A 15,000-nucleotide genomic window follows, 5' to 3' on the forward strand; every position below is an offset into this window, starting at 1 on the left:
CGCAAAAGCCAAAACATTGTTTATCACGTCTAATATTTCACAGCTACGCCTGTTCCCTTTCGAAAATCCGGTCAAACCTGAAGGTTTGTGCCCCACATTTTTTGCCATCAGTTATGGCTTGAATACAGGCGTTTAATGTATTATTGTAAAATTCCCTGAACAAGTCTACGTTAACTAGACGAAACGCGTCCGAAAATAAAACGTTTTACAAATACAGTTCGCAGAGCGCTGCTCACTAGTTAAGTCTCTTAAAACTGTCTAAGTTAACACTAGAAGAATGGAGGCCACATGGCGAACGAGACTGGTAATAGTCGCTCAGGTCCTAAATGTCGTCTTTCTTCACACGCATTGGACTCAGAGCCAAATCCAGTACGTCAAGTTCTTCCAGCGTCGAAAGTGTTCGCGGAGAGGCAGTTTGTATGAGAGTTGACACCGAAAAAGCCTATTTCCAGTCTCCTTGTTCGCATTTGAAACTCGGATGGACGACGGCGATGTTTTCGTCCCCTCTGAGGACTCTGTAAGACAAGTCATCCGCCACGAAATCCGTCTTGCTTCTGAAGCTGACAACGGAAAGTCTCCATTGTCGGGCCAAAATACGGAGGTAAACAAAATAGCAAGTTACGTAAAATTCGATCCATGAACCGTCCAACACAGCAACATCAAGCCAAGCAACGCCAAAGGTCAAGCTCTGCCACGTGGAAGGCCTTGAATCGACCTCGAACTTCGTCAAAAAACGGCCGAGGAAAAGATTCAGGGCATGTAAGATAGGCAACCGTTCTGTGCACGAAAGATGGTTGTTCAAGATGACTAAACAACCCCTTTACAACTTGCTTCCACGGAATTGGGAAATCCATAATTTTACTTCTCTCAAGACTACTGAGGGGCAATCGAGGGTTCTTGGCCTGGGTCTAAAGTTTAGACCAGAATGGGACCAAAGGCCTACACAAACGAAATAAAAACATTTTGAGTTTGACACCAATCGCAGAAAATTGGATATTACACTCATAATTACATCACATCCTGTCTTTTTGGTGTCGGCTACATACCTGCAGCAAATTTCCTGCCAGCAAAGCATATCTTAAAACCTTTATCTTTAAATAAGAAAGATGAAATGGGATGCCATCGTTTTCCTATGAGCTGTTTTTTCCTCATTGCATAATATAATTTCTTATTTTAATGTTCGTCGATTGTTGTTGTATAAAACGGTCTTAGCCCATTAAATACCCAAGTATTTTATCATATTACAGGCTATATTCCTGTTTGCTTAGAATGACAGTCTCCGTAAGCCAAAAACATTCCTTGGTAAACGCTGATGAAAAAAGGCATTTTTAAAAAAATACTGACTTACAATAGTTATTCCTTCACTGTTCAATTAATCTTGCTGTGCCAGCTTCGCATGTTGCAGTCAGGGCATTGAACTTTTTGTGTTTTCGTTCATTTATCCTGTAGTGCACCCCAGATTTCTGATAAAACCTTCCTGGTTCTGATTATCAAGATGGTGGATAGAAACTTGGACGTTTTGGAGTGGCACAAGCAACAGCTTAGGGTTGCAAGAAAGGAGGGAAACAGACAGGGCGAGGGTTTGGCTTGTTATAATCTTGGTAACTACTACCATAGTGTAGCTGACTTAAACCAGGCCATAACAAATTACACAGAAGCATTAGCCATTTTTAAGGAAATAGATTTCAGGGCTGGAGAAGGAAGTGCCTATGGCAACCTCGGCAATGCTTATCAAAGTCTTGGCAGTTTTAAGCAAGCCATAGAGTACCACAATCAAGGTCTTGGTATTGCAAAAGACGTAGGGGACAGAGCCGGACAAGGAAAAGCCTATGGCAATCTCGGCAATGCTTATCAAAGTCTTGGTAGTTTTAAGCAAGCCATAGAGTACCACAACCAAGATCTTGGTATTGCAAAAGAAATAGGGGACAGAGCTGGAGAAGGAAGAGCCTATGGCAATCTCGGCAATGCTTATCATAGTCTTGGCAGTTTTAAGCAAGCCATAGAGTGCCACAATCAACATCTAAGTGTTGCAGTCGACGTAGGGGACAGAGCCGGAGAAGGAAGAGCCTATGGCAATCTTGGTAATGCTTATCATAGTCTCGGCAGTTTTAAGGAAGCCATAAGGTACCACAATCAACATCTTAGTATTGCAAAAGAAGTAGGGGACAGAGCCGGAGAAGGAAGAGCCTATTGCAACCTCGGCAACGCTTATTACAGACTTGGCAGCTTTAAGCAAGCCATAGAATACCACAATCAAGATCTTAGTATTGCGAAAGAAGTAGGGGACAGAGCTGCCGAAGGAAGTGCCCATGGCAATCTTGGCAATGCTTATTATAGTCTCAGCAGTTTTAAGGAAGCCATCAGGTACCACAATCAAGATCTTAGTATTGCAAAAGAAGTAGGGGACAGAGCTGGAGAAGGAAGAGCCTATGGCAATCTCGGCAATGCTTATTACAGACTTGGCAGTTTTAAGCAAGCCATAGAGTATCACAATCAAAATCTTAGTATTGCAAAAGAGGTAGGGGACAGAGTTGGAGAAGGAAGAGCCTATGGCAATCTCGGCAATGCTTATGACAGACTTGGCAGTCTTAAGCAAGCCATAGAGTACCACAGTCAAGATCTTAGTATTGCAAAAGAAGTAGGGGACAGAGTAGGCGAAGGAAGAGCCTATTGCAATCTTGGCAATGCTTATCATAGTCTCGGCAGTTTTAAGGAAGCCATAAGGTACCACAATCAACATCTTAGTATTGCAAAAGAAGTAGGGGACAGAGCCGGAGAAGGGAAAGCCTATTGCAATCTCGGCGGTGCTTATCACAGACTTGGCAGTTTTAAGCAAGCCATTAAGTACCACAATCAAGATCTTAGTATTGCAAAAGAAGTAGGGGACAGAGCTGGAGAAGGAAGTGCCTATGGCAATCTCGGCAGCGCTTATCAAAGTCTTGGCAGTTTTAAGCAGGCCATAGTATACCACAATCAAGGTCTTGGTATTGCAAAAGACGTAGGGGACAAAGCCACAGAAGGAAGAGCCTATGGCAATCTCGGCAATGCTTATCAAAGTCTTGGCAGTTTTCAGCAAGCCATAGCACACCACAACCAACATCTTAGTATAGCGAAAGAAGTAGGGGACAGAACTGGTGAAGGAACAGCTTATGGCAATCTTGGCATCGCTTATAACAGTCTTGGCAGTTTTAAGCAGGCCATTGAGTACCACAATAAACATCTAAGTGTTGCAGTCGACGTAGGGGACAGAGCCGGAGAAGGAAGAGCCTATGGCAATCTTGGCAATGCTTATCATAGTCTCGGCAGTTTTAAGGAAGCCATAAGGTACCACAATCAACATCTTAGTATTGCAAAAGAAGTAGGGGACAGAGCCGGAGAAGGAAGAGCCTATTGCAACCTCGGCAACGCTTATTACAGACTTGGCAGCTTTAAGCAAGCCATAGAATACCACAATCAAGATCTTAGTATTGCAAAAGAAGTAGGGGACAGAGCTGCCGAAGGAAGTGCCCATGGCAATCTTGGCAATGCTTATCATAGTCTCAGCAGTTTTAAGGAAGCCATCAGGTACCACAATCAAGATCTTAGTATTGCAAAAGAAGTAGGGGACAGAGCTGGAGAAGGAAGAGCCTATGGCAATCTCGGCAATGCTTATTACAGACTTGGCAGTTTTAAGCAAGCCATAGAGTATCACAATCAAAATCTTAGTATTGCAAAAGAGGTAGGGGACAGAGTTGGAGAAGGAAGAGCCTATGGCAATCTCGGCAATGCTTATTACAGACTTGGCAGTCTTAAGCAAGCCATAGAGTACCACAGTCAAGATCTTAGTATTGCAAAAGAAGTAGGGGACAGAGTAGGCGAAGAAAGAGCCTATTGCAATCTTGGCAATGCTTATCATAGTCTCGGCAGTTTTAAGGAAGCCATAAGGTACCACAATCAACATCTTAGTATTGCAAAAGAAGTAGGGGACAGAGCCGGAGAAGGGAAAGCCTATTGCAATCTCGGCGGTGCTTATCACAGACTTGGCAGTTTTAAGCAAGCCATTAAGTACCACAATCAAGATCTTAGTATTGCAAAAGAAGTAGGGGACAGAGCTGGAGAAGGAAGTGCCTATGGCAATCTCGGCAGCGCTTATCAAAGTCTTGGCAGTCTTAAGCAAGCCACAGAGTACCACAATCAACATCTTAGTATTGCGAACGAAGTAGGGGACATAGCCGGAAAAGGAATTGCTTATGGAAATCTTGGCAGCGCTTATTACAATATGGGTGAGTTTCAAAAAGGGCTTCTCTTTAACGAAAAAAAGCTTAGTATATCCAAGGAGACCGAGGACCCCATAGGGCAGGCAATGGCATGTTATCAGCTCGGTTGTGTTCATGAAATTTTAGACTCCTTGAGCAAAGCTCTCAATTACTATCGTCAAAGTATAAATTATTATGATGAAACAAGGTGTCTTCTTCAGTCAGAGGATGCATGGAAAATAAGCTTTCGTGAAACAAATCGACTTGCGTACAATGCCCTGTGGACAGCACTCTTGAAGAATGGAGAGGTTAATGAGGCTTTGTATGCTGCTGAGCATGGACGAGCACAGGCTTTGGCTGACATTTTGAAGATGCAGTACGGCATTGATGAGAAACCCTCTTCAGCAGTTATGATAAAGGAAACTATCTCTTTTGTAATAAAAGATCTACCTTCACAAACTGTTTTCATAGCACTTGACGTGAACACGATCAGCTTCTGGTTGCTAAGAGAAGGTAGCAGGATAAATTTTAGACAAAAGGAGATAAAAAATGGAAGTGCCGACTCACTGATGGAAACTACTTTGAAACAGATCAGTGCGGGGACTGTTGAACGATGCGAGAATCGTTCGCTTGACAGACAACACAGCAACTTCTCGTGCAGTGGGGGAGCTGTCAAGGAAACCGTTCAGTCCTTGGGCTTCTCTGTGAACTCTTTGCAGCCCTTGTATGATGTCTTAGTCAGTCCTATTGCAGACTTGCTTCAAGGTGATGACTTAGTCTTTGTGCCTGATGGACCATTTTGCTTGGCTCCTTTTTCTGCATTGAGTGACACTGTCAGGATCCGTGCAATTCCGTCATTGACCGCTTTAAAAGTGATCGCTAGTGCACCTGATAGCTTCCACAGTAAGAGTGGAGCGCTCCTTTTGGGTGATCCGTGCTTGAAGGAAATCACTTGGGGTATCAATGAACCCATGTATAAACAGTTGCCGTGCGCAAAAAAAGAAGTGGAGATGATCGGAGAACTTCTGCAGACCACACCTCTCATTGGCGAAAATGCAACGAAAGCTGAGGTGCTGAAAAGAATGAAGTCAGTTGCTTTAATCCACGTTGCTGCTCATGGAGATGACGAATTTGGAGAAATTGTTTTAGCTCCAAATCCCGACCGCTCATCCCAGATCCCCAAAAAGGAAGATTATATGTTAACAATGAGCGATGTTCATGAAGTTCGTCTTCAGGCAAAGCTGGTTGTGCTGAGTTGCTGTCATAGTGGCCAGGGAGAGGTAAAATCTGAGGGTGTTGTGGGAATAGCCAGGGCTTTCCTTTGCGCTGGTGCCCGGTCTGTTCTAGTGTCACTCTGGGCAATCGATGACGAGGCGACCTTTATGTTCATGAAGAGTTTTTACCAACACTTGACAAACAGAAAAAGTGCAAGTACTGCTCTTCACCATGCTATGAAATCTCTTCGGGGAACAAAGAATTATTCCGCCACAAAATACTGGGCGCCATTTGTGCTAATTGGCGATGATGTCACCTTTGAATTTAGGCAACACAAGCGCGAAATGAATGGTAAGTGCTATTTAAATACAACGTTAATGACTGAATCGCTGTACTTTGTACATGTTATTAATGAGCAAGTTGTCGAAAGGAGTAGGTACGTTCTTTACAGAGAAATGGCTACTACCTGAAATAAACATTGTCTGCATTTATCAGGTCGGCTACTTGGGCCTTCTTGCAGATAGCTAGCTGTTTGAGCCGTATTATGATGGACTGACAGTGAAACTGATCGCTGATTGCCAGTTAGGTGTGGAAAGTAAAGTTAGCTATTGAGGTCTTACAGTCTACATGTCAAACTGACACTGAATAGGAATTGCTGCTATTAACTACGCACAAACAGTTTTATGAATGAATATAGTTTTCATTTAACTCACTATTTGTTTATTTCTTTATTGTTTTTTTGTTTTTTCAGAAACGATGTCGAAAACGTGAAAAAACTACTTGGACTCTAATACGTCGATATGTCATTTTCCTTCCTTCAATTATATGAGTATTGAAAATAATTCAATCATTTGATACCTCAGTAGCAGTCAGACTAAAGATATCATGACAGACTAAAGATATGTGAATTATTGTTAAAGTACCATGAGATTTCAGTATTAAGATACTGTCCAAGTCCTTGCATTTGCACCTTGTGTTGTAAGCACCTGCACCAGGATTAGTTAATCACTTGATAAAAATCACCCAGCCGGGACCAAATTTGAATGGAAAGAAGAAACAAAAGTACGCTTTGTAAGGGAACAAGACCCTTGGAACCTGAAATGAGAAAAACGGGACACGAACGGCGCGCGGGGACTAAACGAATCAGGTGTAAATAAGCAGAAACAGGGCATAACGGCGAACCTGCAATTCTAAGCAAAGGAATGTGAAGACGGCTCTCTCGAAATTGAATCGTTTTTGTAACTTAAATGTGACTAATAAGCCATGAGAAGTAATAACTCGCCACATCGCCACGGGTGAGATGGTAGCGAATATCTAATGATTTAGCAGACTTAACCACGATATTAGCAAGGCGAGCCATATGATAAAAGGTAAATAAAAAGGCAAAAAAAAAGGTCGATGATGATTATATGCAGTGATGATTAATCATTCATTAACGTACTTACTGCAGCGATGATGCAACAGTTCTTTGCATTGCCATCACCCAGGTATATTGTCCCAACAACTCCACACAATCCGCATGCCACATCATCCATGTTACGAAGTGTGGAGGCCTCAAAACAATAGTAGGCGTTGTACATCACGTCAGCAAGGTAGTTAATTGTGTTTGGTGGTGGGACACGTTCCTGAGAAAGAGACAAAACGTAAAAGGAAGGAAGAAAATTTATAATTAGTTGATGCATATGCTTAATTTATATCATTAGCATTTTAATGGGTCACTTTTCACTGTTTTTTTTTTTACCAAATAAATAGTGTCAGTAACTGCAAGTGCTCACATTGTGGGTGGCACCTCCTAAAATGTACTGCATTTGGTGTAGGATTAAATGGAGCTGAGCCAGTATGATTATAGAAGTGCTCACATTTTAGTCATTTTCACATGCAACAATAATTATTATTTGTAGTACCAGTCTGTTAATTCGAGACTTTCCTAAGATTGGTTGGTAGAGGGCAGCGCCTACCTATTCCGTCTACTTATAGGTAATTTGTATCATTGCTGGGAAATTGCGCCGGCCCTGTATGAGTCGCTTTTGTGACTAAAAGACTGCAATCAATCGAAACTTTGCAATTGGTTTATATGTCTAGCTTAAAATTACAAAAAACAAAAAGTATAGTTTCTAAAGAAACTGTGGTGCTGCGTCGGTGGGAGATTGAAACAGAAATTTATTTTATCAAACGAGTTGATAAAGGTCAAATAGCCACCGTGAAAGATTTGGAAAGCTGACGTTTCGAGCGTTAGCCCTTCGTCGGAGCGAATAGAGGAATTGTGGTTGTTGTAGGTTTATATGTGTGCGGAGGAGCTTGCTATTGGTAGAAATAGGGTGACGTGAATTTGTAAATAGATTAATGGAATGAGAGGCGTTCATTGATTCCGTGTGGATAGAGTGTGCCCAGTTGAAAAATAAATTTTTGTTCGAGATTTTTACGGCTTTCTGTGTTTCCGTGGTGTAAGGATAGGCCGCAAATAGTCATGTTATGGTGGGAGTGATTAGGAAGATTAAAATGGCGTGCGACTGGTTTTGAGGCATCTGTGTCGTTTTTTTCTACATCTCGTAGGTGTTCGCGAAAGCGGTCCGCCAATCTTCTCCCTGTTTCGCCGATGTAGATCTCCTCCGCACACATATAAACCTACAACAACCACAATTCCTCTATTCGCTCCGACGAAGGGCTATCGCTCGAAACGTCAGCTTTCCAAATCTTTCACAGTGACTATTTGACCTTTATCAACTCGTTTGATAAAATAAATTTCTGTTAAAATTACAAAGTCTGGTTTACTACTCAATGCAATTTCCTTTAATGCTCTTCCAATTTATCCAATGCTACTTTTATGCTGGCCACGATATGCCTTCAAAGAATCTTTTCTGGAAAACACTTGTCTTCCCATTTATATGCTCTTTTTAGTGGCTTTAACAAAGACAACAAGAAATTAACTTACAATAGCTTTATCGCAAAGCTGTATGGCCTAATAATTTTTGCTACTAAAAATGTGCACGTCGCAACTAAAATTTGTAGGCTATTTGCAAATTTTCGACTTAACTTTCTAATTCTATCTCATAAACCGTAACCTCCGGTACTGACATGAAGAAGGAACCTAGTCTGCAGGGAGGGACGTCACAATCACTGAACCGTAACTGCTTGAAGGGAGTTTACGTGCTTTTTAATCGCATCGTGTTCTGTCGAAAATTTTTAGTTTTTTCCGCTGTCCCAGGTAAGTGTTTTTCCTTTTCCCCTTGACGTTTCTTTGCTGGAGGTGAAGTGAATTCTGTAGGAGTTACTTGTGTTTATTTGAATCTAGAATGACCTTGTTATGGCGTTCTTTGATACCGGATTGGTGAACACGTGTGTCCGCCATTTTGGAAACTCTTGATCTTTGTATCCAGATGTGGTATTTTAGGATTTGAACCCTCCTCTGACATTGCCACTTTTGTCGTTGGACGGAAAGTCTTTTATTAGAGTTTGTAAAATACGTATGAAAGGTGAAGTGAACCATGTAATAGTCACGTTTATGAAAAATTCGCCTAGATTGACCTTGTGTAGGCGTTCGCGTTAGCACCACGTGCGTGGCGCCTGTTCGCCAGCTTTAACCGTAGGAATTCCGTTGTACGATAAATTTCAAAGGTGAATTGTCTATGTAATAGTTACGTTATGGACATTCACCTAGAATGACCTCGTGTAGGCATTCGCATTAGTACCACGTGGCGCCTGTTCGGCAGCTTGAACCGAACGAATTCCACTGTACGATACATTTCAAAGGATAAGTGATCTACGTTATAGTCACATTTATCGCACGTTTACCTAGAGTGACCTTGTTAAGGCATTCACCATTTGTGATGTTATCTAGTCGAGGCGCTTTACAGCCTTAAGATCAGCCAGAGAGCGGTCTGCAATCCTCAATAGGAGGGAGTGTATTACAATATTCATTTACCTGTGACCTAGTAAAGGCGTCTATGAGAGCAGACCTGGAATCAGGTCGCCATTATGATCTGAATGATGCTGTCTAGACAGTCAGCATCTACGTTAGCAGAGCCTGCAGTAGCCTGCTTTTAGCTTCTTTTAGATCATGTTCGAGGCAAGTGACTCCAGGGTGGGCACTTAGCAGCCTCGTCACCAGCCAGAGAGCGCTCTGCTATCCTCAATGATTGTTGACCAGGCTTCGATGAATCAAGCCATTTTTTGGCCGGTCTTAAACATCTCAATGACCGTTTTGCCGACTTACACTGCCTATCAATTTGATACTAGTTATGCCCGTCAGGCTGTTTAAGTTAGAGATGATAACAGACCATTTCTTGTTATTGTGAAGGCCAAGGTCCTTTCCCGAAGCAACCAACAATTTTGGTATGTATGTCCAGATGAGGAAGTCAACAGTTTGTTAAAAAACCAGCCACCCTTAATGGTGGGACGGACTGAAAATTGCTTTTCTGAGTGGCTGAAGGTCACCTCAGATCCAGGAATCTTGGAGTATGTACAACGTTGTCACACGAATTTTTAATGTTCATCAGCAGTTTGCTATGTCTAAGGACGATTTTCAAGCTACAAATGTAGAGGAATTTGGTGTGATCCGAGGTCACTGCGTGAACTCGGGGAATGCTTGGCCCCTATTTTACCAAATTGGGTGGATGGTTCGCACAGATTGATTTTTCGTTTTGAGAACTGCAATGCAGCTCTTCGCTTTCGGCATTTTAAGTTGGATGCATCAACGCAGTCCTCATTTTGCTTACCCCGTGGGGAGCTTATTTGGCCTTCTTAGTTTTTAAACTTGCCTATCATGCTTGTCCCTTTGCCTTAGCGAACAGGAAGTTCCTTAAGTTTCTTTTAATGAGCAGCTCTATGAATTTAAGTCGTTACTCACGAGTTTGACGTCTGTGTTCTCCGGGGATTTTCACCAAGGTTATGAAACATCCCCTGGAGGTCCTTGGGCACAAAGGACTTTCTGTGACTTTGTTTCTCTGGTAGATGGTTTTTTATTGCCGGGAAAGGATGTTCTTGGTTCCTTTTCTCGCTATATAAGAGTCAGTCCAATTATCATTAAAACTGTTTTGACCCCCACAAAGGGAATCACTTTCTTGGTTCTCACTCTAGATTCTGACTTGATGAGGGTGTAACTATCCGATAAAAGAAAGGGATGCTCTCGTGTCTTTATTTTGCTCAGCTAGGGCAGCTTGGGCAGATACCTTGTCGTGGTGGTGGAGCTTGTGTGTCTCAAGGACCCAGAGAGCTCTGCCGGTGGGGGCTTTGGTCCCTGGCAGGTCTAACTATGCCGGATTGCTCGAAGGGTTGAGGCCAGACGAAGAACATCCCCTTGGCCTCCAGGTTGGGGGCTGGGCGGCGGGCCGATAACCCACTCCCGGAAAAAGAAGCACATTATAGAAACCGAAACTAGAATTCCCACTGCGCCCTATCGGGAAGCAGGGGTACAGGATGCTAACTCCCCGTTGGAGCAGCGTGTAAAGCAGAGAATGACGCATAAATCGCCGATGAAATTGCTGTCACCAAAGTGGGGGTGAAGATCAGGCAATGGAATATAAGGACATTGTTTGAGACTGGTAATTGTGCTCAGGTGATCAAAGAGATGCAGAGATATGGTATTAGTATTCTGGGAGTAAGTGAAATGAGATGGAACTCTTGTGGGAGGTTGAGGATAGCTACAAAAGAAACTGTACTGTACTCAGGAATGGATGAAGGTGAAAATCATGAGAGGGGAGTTGGCTTCATTCTGTCTAAAAAAGGTGCACAATGCCTGCTGGAATGGTAACCGGTGTCTGAAAGGATAATCAGAGCTAGGTTCAACTCAAGGTGGCAGCAGGTCACCATCTTGCAATGCTATGCCCCAACAAATGAGGCAACGGAGGAGGCGAAGGACGATTTTTACGACCAGCTACAGATGGTTTTGGAGCAGGTGACATGCAGAGATGTGAAGATCGTCATGGGAGATATGAATGCTAAGGTGGGAATGGACAATACAGGCAGAGAGGAGGTGATGGGTAAGCATGGCGCAAGAGCTGAGATGAATGATTATGGTGAGAGGTGGGCGGACTTCTGTCAGGCAAATGAGCTGGTAATCGGTGGAATGCCGTTCCCCCCTAAGGAGTGTCATAAGCGGACATGGAGGTCTCCTGACGTTGTTATTGGTAACCAGATCGACCACCTGGTATTTAATAAGAAATGGAGGAGCACGCTGCAGGACATTTGCGTGTTGCGTGGGGCAGACATTGGGTCGGACTACCCTATGTTGATGGCAAACCTCAGGCTAAAGATTGCCAAAGTGAGAAAAGGGGAAAGTGGCCTAGTGCGTTTCGAGGTCAGCATGCTTAAAGACTTCGCATTCAAGCTAGCGCTGCACGACAGATTTGAGGGAAGAAGTGGACACGTAAGAGGAGGTTCTTTTGGACCTCTGCAACAGGATATGGAGTGAGGAGAAGATACCAGAGGAGTGGAAGAAGGGTCTGCTAATCAAGCTGCCCAAGAAAGGTGATCTGAGCAACTGTAAAAACTGGCGTGGCATCATGTTGCTAAACATGGCAAGTAGGTGTTTTGCAGAGTGCTCCTGGAGCGCATCAAGATCGCACTGGATGAAAATTTGAGAGAGGAACAGGCGGGCTTCCGAGCTGGTCGAAGCTGTACAGATCAAATAGCAACACTGCGGATTATTGTGGAGCAGAGCATCGAGTGGCGGTCCTCCTTGTATATCAACTTTATAGAATTTCGCAAAGGCCTTCGATAGTACCAGCGGAGCGGTTTTGTGGAGGTTGTTGCGGCACTACGGGATGCCTGACAAGGTGGTCACCATCATCAGAGGTCTTTCCCCACAGGTGGTACACAATGGACAGAGGACCCGACCAATGAATATGAGGACTGGGGTAAGACAAGGCTGCCTGCTATCTCCCCTGTTGTTTCTGGTCGCCCTGGATTGGGTGACGAGGACAGCCTTTGAAAGGAAGAGGGGTATTCAGTGGACCTTTACAACATCTGGTCCTACTGTCGCACACAATATAGGATATGAGGGATAAGACATGGGCTTTAAGCTTGGAGGTACAAGGTGCGAAGGTAGGCCTGAAGATAAATGCCACCAAGACAGAGTTGATGCGTATTGGCACCGAACGTGGCGATGGTGTGTCGGTTGCAGGGGGGCGGATTGAGGACGCGGATGAGTTCACATACCTTAGGAGCATTGTAAGCAAGAAGGGAGGCACTGACGAGGATATTCAAGCGCGAATTGGAAGGGCAAGACAGGCATTTGCGATGCTGAGACCAATATGGCGATCCACAGCACTAACAACCAAGACCAAGCTGAGAGTCTTTTGGTCAAATGTGAAAGCGGTGCTCTTGTATGGTTCTTAATTAAACTAGGAGGCTGACTAAGGGATTGGAGCAGAAGTTGCAGGTGTTAATCAATAAGAGCCCGAGGAACATCTTGCGGACTTGGTGGCCTAGAAAAATCAGCAACAAGGAGCTTTGGGGACAGACAGGGCAGCGACCGATAGAGCAAGGTATAGGACAAAGAGCTTGGGGATAGATTGGCCACACGTTGAGGAGACCAGATGGACATGTAGTCAAAAGGGTACTGGAGTGGAACCCACAGGGGAAGCGAAAGAGAGGGAGACCCCGGCACACCTGGCGACGTACGAGAATAGCAGACTTGGAGAGGAAACATCTCACGTGTAAAGAGGCAAAGGGCACAGCACAAAAAAGGGTTAGGTGGCGCGCTCTAGTTGAGGACCTATGTTCCACTAGGAACGAAGATAAATAAGTAGTAGGGCATTGAGTTACGAATGTGGGTTGAGAGTGTCCACCAGGCGTTTCGTTACATTGGTCATCCACCAGTGGTATATACTGATTTTTCAAACTGTTGCGAGTGCTGGTGGCTTCGGCATTACCAGTGTAACTAATGTTTCTTGCAGTCTCGGGAGCAGGAATCGCTGCACAGTAATTCCAATTCCCAAATGTTTGGGTAAGATAAAGGCTGATCAGGCCAAGGGCATTCGAGTGGTGACGGCACGGGCCACTCAGTACAGCGTTTATTCTTTGAAATGGGTTGTATTCTGTAGTCAGAGGGAGTTCCCTTCACTCTCCCCGAGTCTAGCCCTTGTTTTTTGAGTTCTTATATAGGGAAGATATCGTTGACGTCTCCTATTGTCATTAATGTGCCAACCGGCAGAGCACCGTTGGCGGTCAAAACAAAGGGTCTTTTGTTCCTGCGGATGGCACATTTGAATGACAAGAGCAATGTTTTTAAACAGATAATTTCCTATCCCGAGTTCCCCTCTATGCCATTCGGCACTTATCACTACTAGATCAGCTTTGTCTGGTATGATTAGCGCTGAGAATACCTTAGTTGGCCAACATACAGTTGTTCATCGTTTCTTGAAGGGTGCCTTTGGGAGTAAGCCACCCTCTCAAGGGCCTTAAAAGAAACTCGCGTTAATACTAGCCATCCATGTTATTTGCGTTAGCAACAGTACTTTGCTTCGACCTAATATAAGCGATATTTACCTGGAAGTCTCAAGATGAGTGTGTGTTTGTTTCTTGGTGGTCATATTAGCAATGCTTCCACTGTAAGGAGCGTTAACTTAACTTTACTCATTGGTTGTTTAGAAGTATTTGGTAGGCTAGACGTATTACTAAGTTGTAGAATAAATGGATATAATAATAATAATAATAATAATAGATTTATTTATATAGCGATATATACAGAAAGCTCTATATCGCTTAATATTCACAAATTAAAAACTATACAAAAGAAAAAACTTAAAATGCATAAAAAGATAATACACAAAAAAATAATCATAAGTAGCTCTGAAAAGATGAGTCTTTAGTCTGCTCTTAAATACAGAAACCGACGGACTAAGCTTAAGGACGTTCGCGCTAATTGTTTGTGCGCAACGTTACTGCGCAGGTAACGCGACTGTAATATGTCACGCATTACCTCGAGCAGTTTTAAAACCTTTGCAAAAACCGTGGACGATAAGTCTTGCACAGCGTTGGATCAGAGAAGATCGTGATCAGTCAAAATTGATTTAAAATATTTATGAAAGTCAAGTAGACTACTGCACAACTGATATTCGCGAGGTTTTACCAGTCGTGCACTAGTCTACTTGACTTTCATACAAAATTTTCAAGCATGAACATGGCGACGGAAACCCCGAGGAAGAAGTTCCAGGCCTGCAAAAGAATGGCACATTTATTTCCGAATCATCATGAAACGTCAAAGAGAAGTGAGCGGGGGGATGGAAAAGCTCTGCAAAAGGTAGCTGATCGAGTAGACTAGTGGCTGAAAGTTTGGAAAACTCGAGGACGAACCGTTGCGTAAATTTAATGGGGCTGTTCCTTTTAAATGTTTTTATTACCCAACGAACTTAAGTTCAAAGTGAATGCATGTTTTTAAAGTTCTTTTCCTTTACTTTCGTGAAAATTGAGCAGTATTTTCGTCCTCGTCCGCTTGAATAGTGCGGACCTGCGTGGAAACAATCAGCGATTGAATTTCACAAAAAAACACACTCCAGAGGATGAGCATGACGGCAATGGAGAGATATTATACAAAACACCGACCAAATGA

General features: G+C 43.4%; 2 protein-coding genes across 4 annotated transcripts in view; both read left to right on the forward strand.

Moving 5' to 3' along the window:
• The window catches only part of LOC138006799 (tetratricopeptide repeat protein 28-like), a 31,233-nt gene extending 24,164 nt beyond the window's left edge, over positions 1-7,069 (forward strand). For all 3 annotated transcript variants that reach the window (XM_068853367.1, XM_068853366.1, XM_068853368.1), the window contains 2 exons: positions 1,450-5,801; positions 6,202-7,069. In XM_068853367.1, the coding sequence (XP_068709468.1) occupies positions 1,496-5,801; positions 6,202-6,221 (4,326 nt within the window). In that variant the 5' untranslated portion in view covers positions 1,450-1,495 and the 3' untranslated portion in view covers positions 6,222-7,069. The remainder of the gene's footprint in view (positions 1-1,449; positions 5,802-6,201) is intronic.
• A 4,259-nt stretch (positions 7,070-11,328) lies between these two features.
• On the forward strand, positions 11,329-11,859 carry LOC138005068 (craniofacial development protein 2-like). Its single transcript, XM_068851357.1, has one exon. It carries the CDS (start codon positions 11,329-11,331, stop codon positions 11,857-11,859), a length of 531 nt encoding a protein of 176 aa, XP_068707458.1.
• The last annotated feature ends 3,141 nt before the right edge of the window (positions 11,860-15,000 follow it).

This window comes from Montipora foliosa, chromosome 6, assembly GCF_036669935.1.
Source record: "Montipora foliosa isolate CH-2021 chromosome 6, ASM3666993v2, whole genome shotgun sequence".
In the NCBI taxonomy this organism is placed as follows: Eukaryota; Metazoa; Cnidaria; class Anthozoa; order Scleractinia; family Acroporidae; genus Montipora; species Montipora foliosa.